This window comes from Diaporthe citri (genome assembly GCF_014595645.1).
Source record: "Diaporthe citri strain NFHF-8-4 chromosome Unknown scaffold_1, whole genome shotgun sequence".
Taxonomy (NCBI): domain Eukaryota; kingdom Fungi; phylum Ascomycota; class Sordariomycetes; order Diaporthales; family Diaporthaceae; genus Diaporthe; species Diaporthe citri.
Window position 1 is genome coordinate 11,078,764 of NW_025064846.1, and position 20,066 is coordinate 11,098,829.

Genomic DNA, 20,066 nt, shown 5'->3' on the forward strand with positions numbered 1-20,066 from the left:
GTGCAACGCAAACCTCGGACGGACCGGTTGCTGCGGAGCTGAGAAATGGGATGCGGAAAGACATGGAGGAGACAATCATGCGCGGGAAGCCAGGCATTCATGGCGAAACGAAGGTCGAGCCATGTGGCTTCTAGAACCGGGTGGAAGGCATTCATAAGTCATCAATACCGTGAAGTGGCGCTGTGAAGCGAAATGTCACTGGCATCACGTCTGTTCGCAAGTCAGCAAGAACGGCGCGTAAAGTGGTTTATTGCCTGCCCGTTTCGACATTCTCGCACCCGAGTTGAAGGAAGGGAGGGGTCAAGACTGCCCAGGTGTCCAGGCTCCCCGCCCCCACCAGTACGTGGTTTGAGCAACCTCCCCCTCCCCCCTCTCCAACCAAGATCGCCCGAGGGTTTAACCCGATACTCTGATGTGAAGTCTCCTTTGCACAGCCGAACGCTTTCGTTTTCTCCTCCCTGATTCCGTTCTCCTGGCTCAAAGTCGTTCATTCACTCTGCTCCTGCTCCTGATCAGAGAACGGGGATTGCGATACTCGCGTGGTTCGGCCCAACCGGCTAGGCTCGCCCACGGTCCAACTAGCGTCCATCAAATGAATCCACTTCTTGGACTTGCTTTCAACATGATATCGACGTTGGCTTGTATATCTTAAGCCTCACCGATATAATCATCTCCAAGTATCCAGTACGGAAACCAAGTCCATGCAGCATGACCGAGCCTCACATACAATTTCTAAGCAATCCACTGTGCATATGCGCTCGATGAGCCATTGCGGCAAAGGCATGTTGCACAATTGACAACCTCACTTGAGCACTGAACATATACACCGAAGTCATTCGGCAAACACTTTCGAGTCTCGAAGATCAGCACATACCGCGTATTTTCTTGGGCATTCCAGAGCGAAGGGACTTCCACCTTCCGGGCTGATCGTCGCACTGAAACGGGGTGTGTCTGCGGCCCCACATTCACAGGTGAGGGCTCGCAACGCGAGTCGCCCTGCCAAAATGGGAGGGGAGCTGTCAGCCTGCGCAGTCAGAAAGGGAGGTCGAGAGGGTGTGCAGGATGAGAAATTGCCAGGAGCTATTCCTGTGGCGTGCCAGGTTGACACTCCAGGCGCAAGTCGGACTGCGATGGCCGAGGAAGTCTGAAGCAGGTGTATGCTTCTGAGCCGAGCGTTAACCAAGCGGCTGTCTAGCTCATTCATGCTCTCCTTCCCGTTTCGGCCACTTGCACGCGGGAGTTCCGGCCAGCAAGGCGAATTTACTGTCGAGGCTTACACCGAACTCACCAACAGGCGTCAACACTCGGATAGTCCCCACAGTCTGATCCTATCCGATGTTGAAGAACGATAATTCAGACCACCGAAGTGCCATCTCAAGACTCGGCGGGTAGTAGTATAAGCTTCTTTCAAGCTTCGTTTCATGTTGACAAGGCTTGTATGCCAGGCGCATAGCACGCCGGCGGGGATTGGAAAGTCGACCAATGACGGCCAACTCCCGTCATGCCTGACCCAGCCCTTCGTCTCCTTTCGTCTCATCATCGACAGCTTCAATGCGGCTCCCATCTGACGAGGGAACGTCCCTGATCTGGTGATCCGCGCACCGCGAACCTTCTCTTGCCTCCCATATTCATCAATATTGGAATTAGTCGCAAAGGTTTGGAAATATGATGAGGTTGGCGTCTTCTCCCGAGCGGGAGACCCGAGCGGGAGGGCGACGCCAGCGATAACGGGATGGGAGGGCATGGGTTGCTGTCACAGGTTTCCTTGAATGATCTTCTTCGACGCCGTCTCGCGATCCCAGCAGAGAAGCAACCCTGCCCATGCTCCCGTCACCTATGCCGCTTGGTTTCTGCCCACCAGTGGTGTGAAATCACCACAGGACCTTGGCTTCGAAGCCAGCATCTGCACCTCGGGATCTACCTCCTCAAACACCTCTTTGATACTATTTCTCTTGGTATCTTGCGTGTACCCTCGCTTTGACAGGCGCGCGGTGCCTCCACCCTGCCATCTCGAGATAGCAAGCGCTGGACCTCGAGTCAATGGGCAGTTCATGAAGCGAGGTATGCATAACCATGGGCGTTTATACCCCCTTCACGGCGTTCGGCAGGCTAGGTTCGGTCAGAAGCTTTTCGCCTACTTCCTATTCTCTGTTCCTCCTCTCTCTTCCGCTTCGAACCATCTCGGTTAACAGGTGCTATCTGTCGCTCTCTTGATCCTGAAGACTTTCGCCTGGGTGCGCTTCTTTTCCTCCTTGATTATTTTCAGTAGATCTGGCATCTCCCGTACTCCCAGACACCGGACATGAAGTACGTTAATTTTGCGGCCCTTGCGGCGGGTCTGGCGAGCGCCGCGCCCGCCAAGCAGCCCTCCGCCTTCGAGGGCTTGGTTTCGAAAACAGCTGAGGAAGTCTCCGACTTTGAGGTCCAAGTCCTTGGCGGTATGACCCTCCGAGCGCCACAGGTGTACAACACAAACTTCATACAGATGAAGCGTGGGCCCAGGGCTTATGTCCAATCGCTCAGGAAGTACTCCGCCTTTGGGGCCACTATTCCTCCGAACCTGCTCCAGATCATCGACGAGATCCTGGGAGAGCTTGGCCTGGGCGACCTCCTGGGCGATGGTACTGGGACTGGGACCGGAACTGGTACTGGCACTGGTACCGGTGCTGGCCAAGGCCAAGGTAATGGAGGCAATGGAGGCAATGGAGGAAGCGGGTCCGGAGGGCGGCAGGGCGGAAATGGCACCCAAAGCGGCGGGGGCGGTCGGGGCAATGGAGGCGGCGCAAGTGGCGGAGGAAGAGGTAGTGGCGGGGGCAATGGGACGGCCCCGAGCAACGGGACCGCAAGCGGCCCAGGTCAAGGTGCGCTCCGGTGGGATACAATGGTTTATCACTCGCTAACACTGGCGCAGGTGAGGTTGCCGCTGTTCCTCAGATGTTCGACAGCGAGTACCTGGCGGCCGTGCAAATCGGAACCCCGCCTCAGGACGTCACACTCAACTTCGATACCGGATCCTCGGACCTATGGGTCTTCAGCAGTGACACACCGCCGGCGCAAGTCTCTGGGCAGAAAATATATACTCCTGGCCAGAGCTCGACTTCGACCAGCGTCGATGGCGCGAGCTGGCAGATCACCTACGGAGATGGGAGCGGCGCATCCGGAGTCGTATACACCGATGTCGTGACTGTTGGGGGCGTCAGTGTTCCTAACCAGGCCGTGGAGGCTGCGACTATGGTGGCAGGCAGCTTCAGCCAGGACGCGGCGTCATCAGGGTTGTTGGGCCTGGCTATGGACTCCAGTGAGTAACACGTCTCAATATTTGTACCAAAACTAAGATGTTGTGCTGACATGACCAAGTCAATACGGTCCAGCCTCGTGCTCAGAAGACCTTCTTCTCGAACGCTATGGCGAACCTCGCAATGCCCCTTTTTACGGCAAACCTAAAGCAGGGAGAACGTAAGGAACCCCACAATAGCTAATTCGATGGGAGTCAAAATATGATACTAACACCGGCTCACAGCGGGCAACTACAACTTCGGCTTCGTCGACCAGACCGAATTCACCGGCAACATCAACTTCGTGCCCGTGAACGCCTCGCAGGGCTTCTGGGCCTTCAACTCAGAGGGCTTCTCCGTGGGCAACGGGCAGGCGCAGGACTTCCCGCACCAGGCCATCGCGGACACGGGGACGACGCTGATGCTGGTGCAGGACCAGATGGTGGAGGCGTACTACGCGCAGGTGCCGTCGGCGCAGAACAACGCCCAGATCGGCGGCTTCGTGTTCGACTGCAGCGAGGAGCTGCCTTCGCTGACGGCCAACATCGGCGGCTACCAGGCCGTCATCCCCGGGAGCATCATCAAGTTCGCGCCCGCGGACACGGACTCGTTCGACACGGCGACCACGTGCTTCGGGGGCGTCCAGAGCAACACGGGCCTCCCCTTCGCGATTTACGGCGACATCTTCCTCAAGGCGGCGTTTACTGTGTTTGACGGCGGCAATATGCGGATTGGATTTGCTGCGAAGTCCGGGCAATGATTGAAGCCGAGACAAGCGGATGTTCTTGGGGCTGGATCATGCCTTGCATTGCTAGGAAGATGCACTGCATGATAGAGCGGTTTGTGTTAGTAGTACGGTGGCATTAGAGTTCTTCTGCTCTGGGAGCATCGTATGTGTGTGTGTATCAGTCTGTCATGTTTGCAACAGGACAGCTAGGCATCATCATGATTATTAGTATTCAGTCTGAATTTCTTAGTATATTGGTACGGTTATCACATATGTTTACTGGCATGTTTTGGTCTGAGCCTGATGGTCTCGGATGAACAATGCCTTTGAGCCCTCAAATCAGCTGTCAAACACCGGCCCAAGAGTCTCATTATTTCGCAGCACCTGAAGTGCCTTTACTTCGCTGCATTCACTGACCAAGTCGAAGGCTCCCAAGGGCAAGCCATGGCAGGCTGTCGTGGAATCCGTGATGCGATGGGAGTTGGTGGGTGGTGGTCGAGTGGAGGGGAGTGGGGCCCATGTCTGCTTTGCTGTCGTTGCCTGGCCAACACGGGCCCACCGAGGCACCTCTCATGGTACCCCACAAATTCCAAGCTCCCACGTCAACATCAAAGCACAGCTGCCAAGGTTCAAGGTTGCCTGTCAACAAAGCGCGACTTCTTCCAAACAGCATCATCTGCATTTTAGGTCGCCGCTTCTTCCCATTACGCACTGCATAGCATCGCATCGCATTGCATGTCAAACACCATGCACTTTCTCCCCCGGATTTTTTAATTGCCACACGTAATCAATACTAATCCAACTCCTCCCATCCACGCACGCCCGACTTCCAACAGGCACTACCAGGCCAGGCAACATGGATTCACCAGCATCTCCCCCCAAGCGGGTTACTCGATCAAGAGCTGCTCCTAGGAGCAGTGCGACCTCGGGCACAGCAGCCTCTGCGGCCAAGTCCAAGCCGGTCACCGCGGCGTCAAGGACCAAGACGACCCGTACTGCTGCTGCTCCCGCCGTCAAGGCTTCTACCCTCGCCGCCCCATCTACAAGGACATCGGTCAAGCGTAAGACGCGGGCCGACGACGACGAAGATGACAGCGAGGCCGAGACGACTGCCAAACGGCAACAGCCGGCCTCCAGGACTGCCGTCAGAGCCACACGCGGTCCAGGCCGGCCCAAGAAGATTGTCGACCCCGAGCCTGCGACTACCCCCGCGCCCGCCCCTGCTCGAGCCACACGTGGCAGGCCGGCCAAGAAACCTGCCAAAGAGGTCGTAAAGGATGAGGAACCAACAAGGACTACTCGAACACGGACGAAGAAGACACAGGTTGGCGAGGACGAGGGTGCAGATGATCTCGCACCAGCAGCACCCGTCAAGAAACCCACCCGTGGTCGCCCTGCTGGGTCCACCAACTCCACGAGTGCGCAAGCATCCAAGCCTGTCAAGAAGACCGTCACTTTCGCGGAGCCTGACAAGGAAAATCTTGCCCCATCTGCAGGAACCAAGCGCAAGCCCACAGCTACCAAGCCCGCCGAGCCCACCACCGCTGGCATGCGAGCAAAGCCGGTGCGAAAGCCTGCAACTGCCCGCGCGACCAGGACAGCCGCAACAAAGAAGCGCACCGGCGACGTCGAAGACAAGGCGATGCCCCTCAGCCCTAAGAAGGTTACACAGTTGTCTGCGAACAGGGACATTGACACCGAGTCGGAGGATGAACTTGCTATGGACAGGGCACCCTCAAGGGCTTTCCGCCGGACCCCCATGAAACCTCCTGCAGCCATGAAGCCCAAGGATGAGGCCAAGGACGAAAAGCTACCTGCAGAGGAAGGTACAGGGCTGTTGGCTCCTGCAGAGCCCACCGTTCTGCTTGGTAGCCCCGTACGAAGACCACCTCCGTCGCCTTTCAAGGACTCTATGAAATCTCCTGCCAAGAGGATAGAGGGTCTTCAGTTGGGACTTCCTGCAATCAAGGAGTCTACCCAGTCAGCCACCTCCCCAGCCAAGGCCTCCTTGTTCAACTCACCGGCAAAGCGAGGCCCTCTGCCGATCAACCCTCTTGATCTCGGCTCGTCTAGCCGTAATGATGCAGCTGCTGCATCCCCGTTCAAGCAGTCTCTTCCAATCCCCAGCAAAGCGCCCGTTCTCGCCCATGAAAACCCTGAGGCTGCCGGAGCCAGAGCCGGAGATCGTCACACGGTCTCCTGCTCCGACGCCCGTGCTGCTTTGCACACCGTTCCCGGCGCCCGCAGTCGAGGAACATGAGGAGGCTAAAGCCTCTGAGTCAGACTCAGAGCCTGTTGAGGCCCCTGTTGACGAAGAAGCGACTGATGATGAGGACGTTCAGTCTCCTTCAGGTGCCCAATTCAATGGCCGGATGTCCACGGTCCTGCCTCGTGAAGCGGATCCTACATTGACTGTCGATACGTCTCTCTCAAAGGAGTCCATTGAAGACGAGGAAGATGACCGGGAAACGGTCGTTCTCGAGCAGGACCATGAGCAAGAGAATGAGCACGAGCCCGAGCACGAGCATGAGCGCAACGACGTTGGAGAAACCCAAGAGGAATCCATAGTCTTGGACGAGGTTGTGGTGGAGGGTGAAAGCGTTGCCCAGGACAGCATCAGCACCACACCACCAAATTCACCTCCCAAGCAGGCACTGAGCATGTTCGGACTTCAGCCAAGGGACACTTTCTCCATTGATATGAGCTTCACGGAGTCCGAGGATGAGCTCACCCGCGTGGTGACCCCGGAGTCGGCATCTCCCACCAAACAAATGAGAGGCAGCATCATGAGGCCCCGGACTTCTGGATTTGGGTTCACGCCTTTGGCCCAGCGCTTTGACTCGTGGCAAGCCGGAAGCCCTCTCAAGAATGAGCTCAAGGCCACGACGCCGAAGGGCGTCAAGTCCACGCCTTTGGGAGAGACCCGAAGCTCACCACTGAAGAACGATTTCTTCGAAGACGAGATGTCTGTTCGCCCTGATACAGTGGCCAACGACTCCATAAACGAAGATGACCCGCTGGCTGGTATCCCCGAGATTAAGGATCCCGTGGTTGAGGATATTTCCATAACAGATGAGGATCTGGACCTTGCGGCAGAGGCGAATGAAATGTCTACGATGTCGCCTGAGCAGGTCGAGTCGATGCTCAACCTGGATGGCCGTGATGACACCATGTCGGACGCTAGCCAAGAGTATGGAGATGAGAACGAGTTGCCCGCCGGATTCGCCCAGAACGGCACGCCGGTACCTCCGGTCACTCCTCAGCGAACCCTTCGACGCGAAGTTCACACAGTATCCAAGATACCTCTGAAGCCTGCAGACGAGTCCACCCCGCCGCCACAACCATCTTTGAAGAAACGAAGACATAGCATCTCTCGCCTTCCCGTGACGCGGCCAACGCACGGTCTGACTAGGAGTGCCACCGTCATCTCCTATTCGCCCTCGCACAAGCTGCATGTCGAGCCTGCTTTCGAGGAGGCTGCAGAGGAAGAGGAAACTCGGTCACGAGCTGGGTCTGTGCCTCCTGTCACCCCTACCAAGTCCGAGGGCTGGTCAAACGCGGTCACTCCTGCCCGCACTCCTCGCCAAGACGTGGATCCGGCTTTGCTTCGTGGAGCAGTCGTTTTTGTCGACGTCCACACCGTGGAAGGCGCGGACGCCAGCGCTATCTTCGTTGAGCTCCTCACCCAGATGGGCGCTCGGTGCGTCAAGACCTGGAACTGGAATCCCAGTGACGAGGATGCATCTTCCAAGATTGGAATCACGCATGTGGTGTACAAGGACGGTGGCAAGCGCACGATGGAGAAGGTTCGTGAGACGAGTGGTGTCGTGCAGTGTGTTGGTGTGGGCTGGGTTCTAGAGTAAGCAGCCCGTTTCCCGGATTCTATCGTCTGGTCTGACATGTTGCTAACATCTGGTTCCAGCTGCGAGCGCGAGAATGAATGGCTCGAGGAGGCTCCTTACTACATCGACACATCCCTTGTTCCGCGCGGCGGCGCCCGCCGGAGAAAGTCCATGGAGCCCAAGGCCCTTGCCAACCACAATGGCACGCTGGTCACCGACTCTGCTGTCCGCAAGGCTTCGGGTCGGGAGAGCCAGGGTGCCCCAACTACGCCTGCGCCAGCAAATCGCCGCGACAGTGCCCTGTGGATGCATTCTCCCGACTTTGAGGATGATGTCGGTGATGACGACGAGGAACACCTCGAGAAGTTCTACGACGACCAGGAGGACTGGTTTGACACGGCGCCGCTGACGCCAGTGCCCAAGACCCCTGCACCAGAAGCCATCCACCGGTTCGCTATGGAGGCCACACCGGGCGGTGCGGACACTTCTATCAGCGAGGCTGACGAGGAGGAGGAAGAGCTCTCGCAAGAGCAGCTCATCCAGAGGACGTGCCCGCCAAAGGCACAGCACATGTACGAGAACCTGGGCGCGGGGATCCTGGGTCGGAGCAAGGACGAGAACGTGGTCAGGCGGCTGATGGATGCTCGACGCAAGAGCCTCGCATTCGCACCTAAGGTGTCGAGTCCGCTGGCCAAGAGCTGGAAGGATTGGAATTGAGGTGAACAGGCAGGTGAACAGGCATGTTGTCGTTGGGGCATTTCGTCATGAGATGCACCCATATTGCTTCAGGGATATTTAACCCTCTTGCCGCTCGTTGAACCTTTTTTAGCATGAGGGGTTGTTTGTGATTGTGGCGCTGATGGCCGGCGTTGAGCGTGATGATTAGGCACAGGAGTTCATCTGGTTTTGGGTGGTCACCTTTCTTACGGCGTTGATAGACTCACCAGCTTGGTGCTAAGACACTCGAGACTGTCTTCATGAATCATGGTTGATTACTTCTTGCACCCTCCTTACTCGGCTGCTGCGAGACCAAAAAGCTCATGAGAAGCTTGATTGTCAATTGTGTACCGGTGTCCTCGCTCCGAAGCTGTCAGTTTGGGCTTGGCACACAGCGGTCCGCAACTCTATCAAGTGGTAGCGGCACATTCACATGCCTGGCAGCGAGAGATGAGCACGCGTTACGGTAAGGGATTACATTGGCTTTTTTTGTGGGCGAGACTGTTTGCATGTTAACTTTCGGGGACGACTCGAGCTTAGCTCGGGACTGCTGCGGGTTTGTGCTGGGAAGCCATCACAACTTTTCCCACCTAGTCAAGTTTTCCTTTCCATTCATCCCATGCCTGATCTACGGCAGGCTTCCGGGACATTTGCAAAGTAAACCATGAAATTAGCAACCGTCTCCGAATGCACAACTAATGCTACTAGAAATGATACCCTTGGAACATCACCTTCCAATCACTTAGACAACTTATACGCAAGCACACGCGTCTTCCTCAGTAACACTATGTAATTTGCTTACTGTTTCCGTTGTTGTCTTTTCCGACAGCGAGCCCAACTCTTGAATGACTAGAGGAGCTGACTAGTCAAGCTTTTTGACATAGAGAATACAGAAATCGAGATACTCATGTGCACGCAGAAGAGAGTTTTCAAAGAGGAATCTACATGTAAATCGATCTACACGATATACACCCTTCTGACTCAACTTTGATTGTTCGTTTGGAGCAAGAGACGATGTGGACAGTCACACAGGGCGAGGGACGGTGAGAAGGCAGACGTATAAATGGCCCTACCATCCAGCAAGGCCTCAGAAGAGTCAACAGGATCATTGTCTCCAAAACAACCACAGTAATTCAGAATGTTGTCCCACGCTATCCTTGCTCTCGTTGTTGCCGCAGCCCCGGCCCTGGCCATCCCACCGCCAATATTCGGCCTCCCAGTCAGCGACTACGACACAGAGCTCAGCGTGGCCTACACACTCGCCGGCAACGACGGTCGTCCAGGCAGGGCAGCTCTTCGGGGGCAATGGTGAGCCCATCCGGACGGACTCCACCGCGGGCGAGACCGTTACTGACAGACTCCCCAGTAACACAAGACCAGCCGGCCCTGGCCCTGGACCCGACAAAGTACCCCTCCGTCGCCAACTACGCCGGCCAGTACGTCGTGGTCATGGTCGACCCTGACGCCACCACGCCGGACAACCCAGACCACCGCTTCATCCTGCACTGGCTCGCGCCCAACATGACGCAGGGCGACGCCGGGTCCGCCGTGCTGCCCCAGTCCGGAGTCGAGCTCACCAACGCCACCGAGAACTTCACCCCCTACCGGGTCCCCGGGCCCCGCGCTCAACTCGTCCGCCCACAGGTACATCCTGTACGCGTTCCGGCAGCCCGACGGGTTCGCGGTGCCGAGCGAGTTCGACACGTTCGCGGGTGGCGCGAACCGCATGGGCTTCAACCTCACCGGCTTTGTTGAGGCGGCGGGGCTCGGGAACCCGGCTGCTGCTGAGTATATGTATGTCAGCAGGCAGGCGGCTGTGCCTGGGGACTTTGTGGCGCTGCCTGGGGGAGAGTTCCCCGGGGGTAATGGGAATGCTATCTTTGCTGTTTAGTTGGGTGGGAATCTCTGGGGCTGAGCTACGGGGACAATTAAAGAACTCATCGCGGGTTGCCTAGATGGGACAACTCGATTTATTCAGCTGCCTTGGTCTCTATCAAGCAGTGCCTACCAGATGCCTTCCAGTTCCCCGAGGCAACAAGAATGAGCGACTCCGTCGTGGCGGCCGCGTCATTGCTCAGACAGATTTCGTAAACTCATGTACAGATGTTATTACATACCCAAGACCCACCCTCAATCTGGCCTTGATGAAACAGAACAGCCTTGCGGCAGAACGTGATTCTCCTGTCCTCCTTTCCATCGGTTGTGTCAATGGGATTCTCACAGTAGACCGATGCACCCACACTGTGAGGCGCGTCAAACCCGCTCTTGCTGCTGTTCAGACCCTTGAGACAACTGCACTGTACAAGTGCAAGATCTTTTGTAGGGCGAAACAACATATGGAGAGGAGAGTGGCTGACTGCGCGCTTTCCTCAAGAGCCCCTCTTGTGTGATGTCCAGGCTTTGAAGGACCGCATCGCCAACATGGACTGAGAGTCCTGACCTCCCACGAATACTGCATCATGCAGCCGAGGTCCACTTCCAGCCATAACACAGGAAAACAATTCCGATCGGAGCGCCTGCCCGTCCCGACGCAAAAGGAATGCCTGATGACTGCATTCACTCTGCTCAGGGATCCATGACGCTCCGGAATATCTCCTGTCCCTCCTCCAGCTTGTTGATGCGATCAGTGAGGAAGACTCTCTGACGCTTTGTAGACTCCGGCTCGGAAACAATACTCTGTACCTTGGCATCCGTCATCTCGACGGTGGCCATGGGTGAGAAGATATCCTGGAGGTCGACCAAGAGGTGGCGCTCAATGACCTGGGTCGCGACATTGGCAATGAACACCTTCATTTGAACCTATTTTTGGGACGCTTAGTACTTAGGCAGCGGCAGGCGCGACAGGGCTTGCTAATAGTCTGGTCCTCACCTTGTAGATGGCTTCCAGGCAATCCAGCGACTCCTCGCAGCTGAATTCCTCCATGTCGGCGCTGACACTGTCTCCCCACCTGGATATTGCCCGCTCCAACTCGTCTTTTGTGTCGGTCTGCGGTGGGCCGTAGTGATTTCCCACACTGCACCTGCTTGGAAGAACTAACTCGTTTTCGGGAATGTGTTTCTTCAGTTGAGCCTCAATACGCTTTCCGCGCTTCTTGTGAACGTTGTCTGTGTAGTAATGATTGTAGTTGATGGGGAATGCCTCCTTGTCCTTGATGAGTCTCTCAAGCTCTTGCAAGGCTGCCTGCTTACGGGTCTTCAGGACATGTGCAACCATCGATGACCTTGAAGTAGCGATATTAGCACCTGTCTTCCGTTTTGTTAGGGGAGGGAAATTGATTATCAGTCTCACCAGATACGTCGCTTCAGTTCGTCCGTAGTCATCGAGCCCAGGAGATCCGCGAGGAACGCGTCACAAACCTTGCTGATCCTCTCGACATGAGCTCTAGCCATCTTCCCCCACGGCTCTGACTGCTCCCAAAACAGCTCTCCGATCACCTGGGGGTTGAAATTACCGATGAGCTCTGTGCCTCGTGCCCGCTGGAGCTTGCCTCCCACCCAAAACATCGCCTCTTCCTTGGCCAGAACCCGTGGAGATGAGGAATCCTTGACTGAAAAGCGGGTCTCGGGGGAGCCAAACTCATATTTGTGTCCCTTGGCTTCGAAGGCCTCCGAAAACCTGCTGTTGTCCAACTGTACGGAAGCACGCAGCCGTCGCGTAGGAATGGTGGCCACCTTCGGGTTGGCGAAAACCTCAGAATCATCAGAATCGAGGGCGAAGTGGCGGTGCTCGTAGTTTCCATCTATGGCAGCACGACAAATCTCGTAGCATTCCATGTTGAGCTTTGTCAAATAGATTCGGCATTCCGACGCACTCGATCGAGGGTTTCCAAGTGTCTTGAGCTCATTTTGAGCGTCCTGCAGAGCGGCCTCGAGGTCGTTTTGCAAGCGAGGTAACTCGTTCTTGACATGTTCGAAAAGGAGATAACTGAGCCTCACTCGCAACGCGTCGATGCCGACGTTCTCCTTCGACAGTGTATTGAATCTCGATGTACTGAAAAAGGTCTTCTCAGAAAGGTTGCGCTGCTCGATGGAGAACTTCGTCTCTTCGAATTTCCGGTTCTTGATGACATGCCATCCAAGCTTAAAGAAGACATCTTCGTTCCGAGCGAGCTCGAGAAACTTCGTTTCTGAACCGGAACCCGCGCTGAGCCGGTCAGGCTTCGTGATGACGCCCAGGGTGCGATCACCTTGAGGGTCGAACTTCCGGACTTTCTGCAGGATGGGCTGGTTTGCAGCATCGTTTGTTGCCGAGATGACAGCGAGGCAAATCGTTCGGGGCTGCTTGATGTAATGATCTGTGATTTCTGCAACAAGAGCCACGTCGGTATCGGAGACACCCTTTGTAGATGTTTGGATAAGGCCGGGAATGTCAACAAGAGTGAGTTGGGGCCGACTCGGTCCACAAATCTCGATACTCAAGGTATCCTTAGCGAACGCATTGCCTCCCTCAGAAATCCCCATCTCTCTCATCGCGTTGTCCATGATCTTGGGCAGTTCTGCGAAATCAACAATCGACTCGGAGTACTTCTTGATCTCCTCTTGCTCCTTTTGGGGGCGGTCGCTGTCTGGGATGACACGGATGGTGAGGCTGTCGACTGGGTCGCGTCGGAGGCAAATCTCGGTCGCGAAGCGAGTGCAAAGGTTGTCATTGCGAGGGAATGGGATCTCGGTGAGGGCCTCCAGCACAGAACTCTTTCCCGCTGACTGGTCGCCGCACACGACAATCTGGGGAAGAGAAAGCACGCTCTCCAAGCCGCACTTCCGCACCTGAGAAACGGTGTCGAGAACACGGCGCTGCTCGTCGGTCTGAAGCTCCTCGAGGGTGGGACTAACGCTCATCTGGGTTGAAGAGTGGGTGTCAATACCGTTAGTGTCAACACCATTGGTGTCAACGCCATTGGTGTCAACGCCATTGGTGACAATGGTCTCGACTGCGTCTGCCTGCGAAGCCATCTTGGACACAGTCGACGCGTTGACGCGGCGGTAGAGGAGTGACGAGAGAAGGTTGTGGCGAAGCCAAGTATCACCAATGAGAGGATGGAGTGCGAAAGCAGAAAGTGAGGTTGTGGATGTTCTGGTAAGTTGGGGGAAGCAAGAGGCTCGCGCGTCTTTTCCCAGTAGAGAAAAGTCAAGAACACCTGTTGTGGAGGTTGGCCAAAAGGAGGTCTGGATGTGTGCTTTTGGAAAAGCTCAACTTTGCCACTTATGGTGCCAGGAACTTTCACTGCACTGCTGTGCAGTTGAGTTCGAGAATGGGGAATTCACCTTGTGTTGTGTAAAGCGAATGTAAGGGCCAGTTTGTTGGCGGGCTTGACGAGATTGAAAACTGCTGCCAGGTGAAAGTGAAAGCCCCTGCAAGCTTAGGGAAGCTTGTCCAGCTTAATGTTTATCTGCTGTCACCTTAAAGGTAATACCTAGACTTTCACTCCAGGCTTCCAGACTCTCAGAAATCAATCTAGATTCGAGGGGGGGGGGGTGCGAGGTATTCCAGTTTTGCTGCCATCTGCATCGACCACTGTCAACGAAGACGACATCCTCCGTAAATTCCTTTCTCAAGAGTCAGTGGTTCAGGCAAAGACCAGTCCCACATCTCCGGAATCGTAACTAGTCAATTTGAGGACCATATAAGAATCTTTAGGATCTAATTCAGAATCAACGACTTGAACATTTATCCTGCAACATCTCAAGGGTGCAAATGCAAGATGTCATGCTGGACCTGATCACATATATTTACGTCCTCCTTCATGCGCACTCAGCGCTTCAAAAGATGATTCTACCTTTTAGGTATTCCTTCGAGCTCTTCACTGAAAGTAGAAACCTGACTGGGTAAATAACCCTCGGAGGGAGCCTCATCTTGTGGAGCGCAGGATCTTGTCGATACGACTCACGTGGGATGACCTCGCAAAGCCAAGATCGGATAGGCACCTCCTAGAACATCTACCTACGTCAACAGTAGAATACCTGCAGCGAATCGGAGACCAACTGCGGCTACGTTCAGATTGAGTAGTGTCTAGCGAGTTGCTGCTTCAGCGTAACCGTGGAGAACTGGTAGTTGGCCATTAGGCCCATCCTGCGGACCAGATGCCGGTACGACGGCGATGATCTCACGGCGGACCTCGCTCTGTGGCGGCTCTGTATGCTAGCAATTTCGACCGCAGCATCGCGTCATCATGTAGAGAGCATACATGACGGGCACCAGAGATTGAGGTCCCGTTCATCCGGGCTGGACGAGCGAGGCATGCCTCTCAGCGACAGGTTGGGAGGATGAAATGAGGCTAAAATCTTTGGCAAATGCTGATAGAAGTTGGGTCACCGCCGTCTGAAGCGAACAGGATACAACATCATTCAAAAAGTTTTCATGATCCCACCTAGAGATCGCGGTGGGCAGGAAATGATACACTGAGGAGAGCCACGGGATCAGAAGTGTGTGACAGAACATATCATAGCACAGCGACATTATGGGCTCTGCATAACCTCACAGTTAGCATAGAGACCGGGCTTTGACTGGTGTTTAATTTTCTGAAAGTCGCACTCATCCCAGATAACTCAGTTGTTCTAATCGAATGGATCACGGCATGGTCGGTGTGCCCCTCGAAGCCCTTGGACGCGCTGCCGGCCGTAACGCTTGTACCTGTAATACAGACCACGCCGATGTTGTAACTTTTCCCATCTAACCAGGCCATGCCTATTCCATGTGGTTTATTCGGCACAACCTAACGCCTCCCTGATGCAGAAACTGTATGAGCAAGTACCGCGGCCCGATCATTTCACCGCGATGAACGCCCTCATGGCCTTTACCGCGTCGCCCTCGTGCTGCTTGAGCAGCTCGGTAGCCTTTGGCTTAGTAAGGTCGAGCTCGTCCACCTGCGCAGGAAGTTGTGTCAGTCAGTCCGTTGTCCCCAAGCGGGCTTCTCCGAGGGGGCTAGGCTCACCAGCAAGGTGACGTCGGCCGCGTCGACCTTGACCTTCTTAAGGTCCTTGTTCTCTGTCGTCTTGGACACGCTGAGCTTGTTCATGGCCTTGTTCAGGCCCTCCTGGTCCACGGAGGCGCCGGCGACGTCGTCGTCCCTCGCATCGAGCTTGGACAGCGCAGCGGCGGCCTTGCGGTCCTCGGCGGACTTTGCCTTGTCCTGGACTTCATCCTCGACTTCGCCGGTGGCGCCTTCGACAAGGCCTGGCGGTTGCTTTTCCTCTGCCATGGCTGGGTGGTAGGGTGTGGTGTTGTTGGGTGGTGTGGGAGGACTTGTCTTGGTTGTCGCTTCGGTTCGTCGTTGCTGAACAGTGAATGTAGCTGGGCAGAATGTGGGGGTGGGGCTTGAATAGTCCGGGTTATACCCTGGATGTGGCTGCACTACCCTCCCCCGGTGTGACAGCGACTCGGAGGCTGGCCCTTCCACATGGCTTATTCCAAGAGCCGCATTTAGCCTTTTCATTCAGGGCCAATTTTGGACACCAAGTCTCGAGGACACGCCACGAGGTGTGTAGATTCTTTCCAAACTCTACGTAACCCCAGAGACCACACCTTGGAGTGCCCTCTCCTACTCAAGACACCTGAGCTTACGATTACCGGGTCAATCAAAAAGAGGGTTCTAGTTTCAAGGTCATCCAACGTCAGATGCTGACTCAAAACAAAAGAGACTCTTTTCAGCTGAGTCACTCGCTCATTTACCACTTACACCAAACAAGAGTGAGACCCACCACATATCACTCCCCTCGGAGACTCACAATCTACACATACCACAAGCACCATGGCGTCTCAAAACGGCACAGGAACCGGCAGCAATGACTGGGCGCCGGACTCGTGGCGGTCAAAGCCCATCAAGCAGTGCCCCGAGTACCCGGACCCGAAGCCGCTGGCCAAGGCCACGGCGGAGCTGAACCGCATGCCGCCGCTGGTGACGCCCATCGAGATCCTCAAGCTCAAGTCGCACCTCGCGGACGTCGCCCGCGGGGAGGCCTTCCTGCTGCAGGGCGGCGACTGCGCCGAGCTGTTCGACTACTGCAACCAGTCCGCCATAGAGTCCAAGATCAAGCTGCTGCTGCAGATGAGCCTGGTGCTGATCTGGGGCGCCAACAAGCGCGTCGTGCGCATCGGCCGCATGGCGGGCCAGTACGCGAAGCCGCGCTCCAGCCCCACGGAGAACGTCGGCGGGCGGCAGGTGCCGTGCTTCAGGGGGGACATCCTGAACGGCTTCGACCTCGACGAGCGCGAGCTGGACCCGGGCCGCCTGGTGAAGGCCTACCACCACTCCGCCGCCACGCTCAACTACGTGCGCGCCGCCCTGGCCGCGGGCATCGCCGACCTGCACCGCCCGCTGGACTGGGAGCTGGGCCACGTGCGCGAGCCCGAGCTCAAGGCCAAGTATAGCCGCGCCGTCAACTTCCTGACCAACATGATGAGCTTCATGGAGACGGTCGGCGCGTCCGGGTCCAGCGGCCACCTCGACACCGTCGACCTCTTCACGAGCCACGAGGGCCTGGTCCTCGAGTACGAGCAGCCGCTGACGAGGCCCTTCTCCTCCTCGGCCATCCACGGCACCCGCAGCAAGGCGCCCGCGGCGAGCAGCTCGGGCGCAAACGGCGAGCAACAGCAGCAACAGCATCAGCCGGAGACCCAGTACTTCGACACGTCGGCGCACTTCCTCTGGATCGGCGACCGCACGCGGCAGATCGAGGGCGGGCACGTCGAGTTCTTCCGGGGGATAGCGAACCCGATCGGCGTCAAGGTCGGCCCCTCCACGCCAACAGCAGACCTCCTCGAGCTCCTGCGCGCGCTGAACCCCTCCCGCGAGCCGGGCAAGGTGACGCTGATAACACGCTACGGCGCCTCGCGCGTGCGCTCGCTGCTTCCCGCGCACATCCGCGCCGTCGAGGACTCCGAGTACTCACGCTGCGTGGTCTGGCAGTGCGACCCGATGCACGGCAACACGCGGAGCACGGCCGCCGGCGTAAAGACCAGGCGCTTCGGCGACATCTTCAGCGAGCTGCAGGAGACGCTGCGCATCCACAAGGAGGAGGGCAGCTACCTGGGGGGAGTCCACCTCGAGCTCACCGGCGACGCCGTCACCGAGTGCATGGGCGGCAGCGTCGGCCTGGACGAGGACGACCTGTCCGCCAACTACACGAGCTTCTGCGACCCGAGGCTGAACGAGAAGCAGGCGCTGGAGCTGGCCTTCCTGATTGCGGATCACTACCGGAATGAGAGGCAGGTTGCTTGAGTGGTATCTATCTGCCTTGTGCTGTTTAATGATTTTGAGGGGTTCTTTGACGGGCATGACGGAAAATGGATGCAAAAATGGACACGCATGGCGCTTGGGTTGTTGGCATCTGGCATTGTGGAACATTTCGCTTTTAACAAGCACAAAAAAAGAGTCGGAAACGATCAGGGTAGACTTTTTATGTGAGAGAAAGAATCAAATCATCTATTGCATGGGCCCCTCGGCTCCGTCTCAGTCATGCCAGCACCAGCGTGTCTCTGCCATCGCTGACGGACTCTATTCGCCTCCACAGATCTTCAAAGCCACCTGGCACATCCATTTCTTGAAACCCCCGTCACAAAAAGTCACAACCTCCAGAATCGATGAACTTCCCCATCACCAAGCGTACCCTCACACCTTCACAGGGACAAGATCGTCTGCGCGCCCTCGAAGGCATCGCCGGCCTCCAGCGTCTGCCAGCCCTTCACGCTGCCCGCCTCGACGCAGATCATGTTCTTGTAGCCGTCCTTGGGCGCGAAGTCGCCGATCCCAGCGGCCTTCTCGGACCAGGGGTTCCACACCACGAGGTCGGTCAGATTGTCACGGACGACCGAGTAGACGGGCTTGCCGCCCTCGATGACCTTGACTGGCTCGCGGGGCCCCTTGGCCGGCGTGTAGACGCGATCTGTCTCGCCGGTGATGGTGACGTTGGACGACTGTGTCTTGGTCTTCAGGGAGTCAACCTTGTCGACATACTCCGAGGCGTCGAGGCCCTCGACGGCGACCTGGGTGATATCCTGCGGCGAGTGATGTTAGCAACAGCAGCCCCCTTCCTATGCCCATCAGACGCCGTTCGCACGGCCGGATCCCCAACGTACCTTGACCCTCAGATAGGTGTGCGCCAGCACCTGGAACTCCCAGGGCTTGTCGTCCTTGTTCGTGATGACCAGCGCGGTGGCAAGGCTGGCGCGCTCCAGGGTGACGCTGTAGATGATGTCGAACTCGTAGGGCCACAGCTTCCTGGTGTCGGCGTCGAGCGAGGAGCTGCTGAGCCCGAAGTCGAGCTTGACCGAGAGGTCCTCGGCGGCCGAGTTGCTGGCCGACTCGCTGGTCGACTTGCCCAGGAACTCCCACCGCGACGAGCGCGCGAACCCGTGCTGCGGCAGCTTGGACGTGGCTGCGTGGTCGGGTGCGGTGCCAAAGACCTAGACGGGACGGCGGTGCCCCCAGCACCTCGGGTCAGCCCAAAGTACCCACCACTACCACCAACTAACACCACCCGCATGCAGCAAGCTAGGGGGCAATGGGGATCGGGGAAGGGGGGAGGTGGTGTGTTGGTGTGTATGTAAGCTTACGGGGAACACGAGCGGAATGCCTCCCCTGACCGCCTTGCTGCCGTCCAGCACGGCGCCCTCGCTCAGCCAGAGCTTCTCATTGCCGCTTGCGTCCTTCCAGCTGAGGACGGTGGCGCCGTGCAGCAGCACCTCGACGGTCTCGCCAGTGGGAAGTGCAGCGTTGACGCGGCCGTTGTCGATGGTCACGGTGGGCTGAGCGTGGGACTGTGATGGCGTGGCTGCCAGAGCCGAGGGCTTGTTGGGACGGTCGACCATTGTTGCTGTTGTGTCTGTTCTTGTTCACGTCTGGTAGCAGCTGCAGCAGTAGAAGCAGCAGCAACAGCTATTGGCGTTGTGCTGATCAGCTGTTTTCGTTCGTTGTTTCGTCGTCGTTGCGTTGCTGTGTTGTTGTTGTTATTATTATTGGGTGTGGTATGCAGCTGGTTGAAGGACGGACGGTAGCTGTGGGCTGAGGCTGAAGACCGACGGATGGAGGGATGGAGGCAATCGGAGTGCTGCTCTGGGGGAGCTTGCCTGTTGGTAGATTCTCTATTGTGTTTTGTCTTTGTGTCAAAGAAGCTTGATCCCCTGTCTCGATACCTGAAGATGTCATGGCGGGGTAAACCGTCGCAGCGGCTCCCTCCCTGGACCCCTCCTGCCCTTGCTCCAACTTGCTCACTGTAACTGCAACCGCAGCCGCAGCTGCTTGCTGTCAGGCAGTTAGGCAGTCCGGACGACAGACAGGGGGGTAGGTCGGTTAACAGACACAGCGGAACACCCCCACCCCTGACGAAACATGTCAAACTGACCTTCCCCTGCCCTGTTGACTACTGTATCCATTTGCTTGTGCGACTCGGCTGCAGCAAACAGCGGCCAGCAATTGGCAGTGTCTTACCCTGAGGTGGGACAACTGCACATTTCACCGCTACTACTACGCAGTTCATCATCTATTCCGTCTGGGCCCACGTATACTT

At 56.7% G+C, this 20,066-nt stretch overlaps 7 protein-coding genes across 7 annotated transcripts; 4 read left to right on the plus strand and 3 right to left on the minus strand.

The window, feature by feature from the left end:
* Positions 1 to 2,302: 2,302 nt before the first annotated feature.
* Positions 2,303 to 4,035, plus strand: INS49_002892 (uncharacterized protein; the record flags this gene model as incomplete). Its single annotated transcript, XM_043163693.1, has 4 exons — positions 2,303 to 2,861; positions 2,912 to 3,298; positions 3,358 to 3,456; positions 3,521 to 4,035. The coding sequence occupies 4 exons, from the start codon at positions 2,303 to 2,305 to the stop codon at positions 4,033 to 4,035; spliced, it is 1,560 nt and encodes a 519-aa protein (XP_043032199.1).
* Positions 4,036 to 4,858: 823 nt separating this feature from the next.
* On the plus strand, positions 4,859 to 8,561 carry INS49_002893 (uncharacterized protein; the record flags this gene model as incomplete). The annotated part of the gene is made up of 3 exons (XM_043163694.1): positions 4,859 to 6,077; positions 6,130 to 7,861; positions 7,925 to 8,561. The coding sequence occupies 3 exons, from the start codon at positions 4,859 to 4,861 to the stop codon at positions 8,559 to 8,561; spliced, it is 3,588 nt and encodes a 1,195-aa protein (XP_043032200.1).
* A 1,138-nt stretch (positions 8,562 to 9,699) lies between these two features.
* INS49_002894 (uncharacterized protein) lies at positions 9,700 to 10,452 on the plus strand (the record flags this gene model as incomplete). The annotated part of the gene is made up of 3 exons (XM_043163695.1): positions 9,700 to 9,838; positions 9,928 to 10,169; positions 10,231 to 10,452. The coding sequence occupies 3 exons, from the start codon at positions 9,700 to 9,702 to the stop codon at positions 10,450 to 10,452; spliced, it is 603 nt and encodes a 200-aa protein (XP_043032201.1).
* Positions 10,453 to 11,126: 674 nt separating this feature from the next.
* INS49_002895 (uncharacterized protein) lies at positions 11,127 to 13,514 on the minus strand (the record flags this gene model as incomplete). Its single annotated transcript, XM_043163696.1, has 3 exons — positions 11,127 to 11,360; positions 11,431 to 11,782; positions 11,851 to 13,514. The coding sequence occupies 3 exons, from the start codon at positions 13,512 to 13,514 to the stop codon at positions 11,127 to 11,129; spliced, it is 2,250 nt and encodes a 749-aa protein (XP_043032202.1).
* A 1,809-nt stretch (positions 13,515 to 15,323) lies between these two features.
* Positions 15,324 to 15,760, minus strand: INS49_002896 (uncharacterized protein; the record flags this gene model as incomplete). The annotated part of the gene is made up of 2 exons (XM_043163697.1): positions 15,324 to 15,425; positions 15,494 to 15,760. The coding sequence occupies 2 exons, from the start codon at positions 15,758 to 15,760 to the stop codon at positions 15,324 to 15,326; spliced, it is 369 nt and encodes a 122-aa protein (XP_043032203.1).
* Positions 15,761 to 16,309: 549 nt separating this feature from the next.
* Positions 16,310 to 17,779, plus strand: INS49_002897 (uncharacterized protein; the record flags this gene model as incomplete). Its single annotated transcript, XM_043163698.1, has 1 exon — positions 16,310 to 17,779. The coding sequence occupies one exon, from the start codon at positions 16,310 to 16,312 to the stop codon at positions 17,777 to 17,779; it is 1,470 nt and encodes a 489-aa protein (XP_043032204.1).
* A 398-nt stretch (positions 17,780 to 18,177) lies between these two features.
* INS49_002898 (uncharacterized protein) lies at positions 18,178 to 19,368 on the minus strand (the record flags this gene model as incomplete). The annotated part of the gene is made up of 3 exons (XM_043163699.1): positions 18,178 to 18,555; positions 18,637 to 18,963; positions 19,114 to 19,368. 3 exons carry the CDS (start codon positions 19,366 to 19,368, stop codon positions 18,178 to 18,180), a joined length of 960 nt encoding a protein of 319 aa, XP_043032205.1.
* Between the last annotated feature and the right edge of the window lie 698 nt (positions 19,369 to 20,066).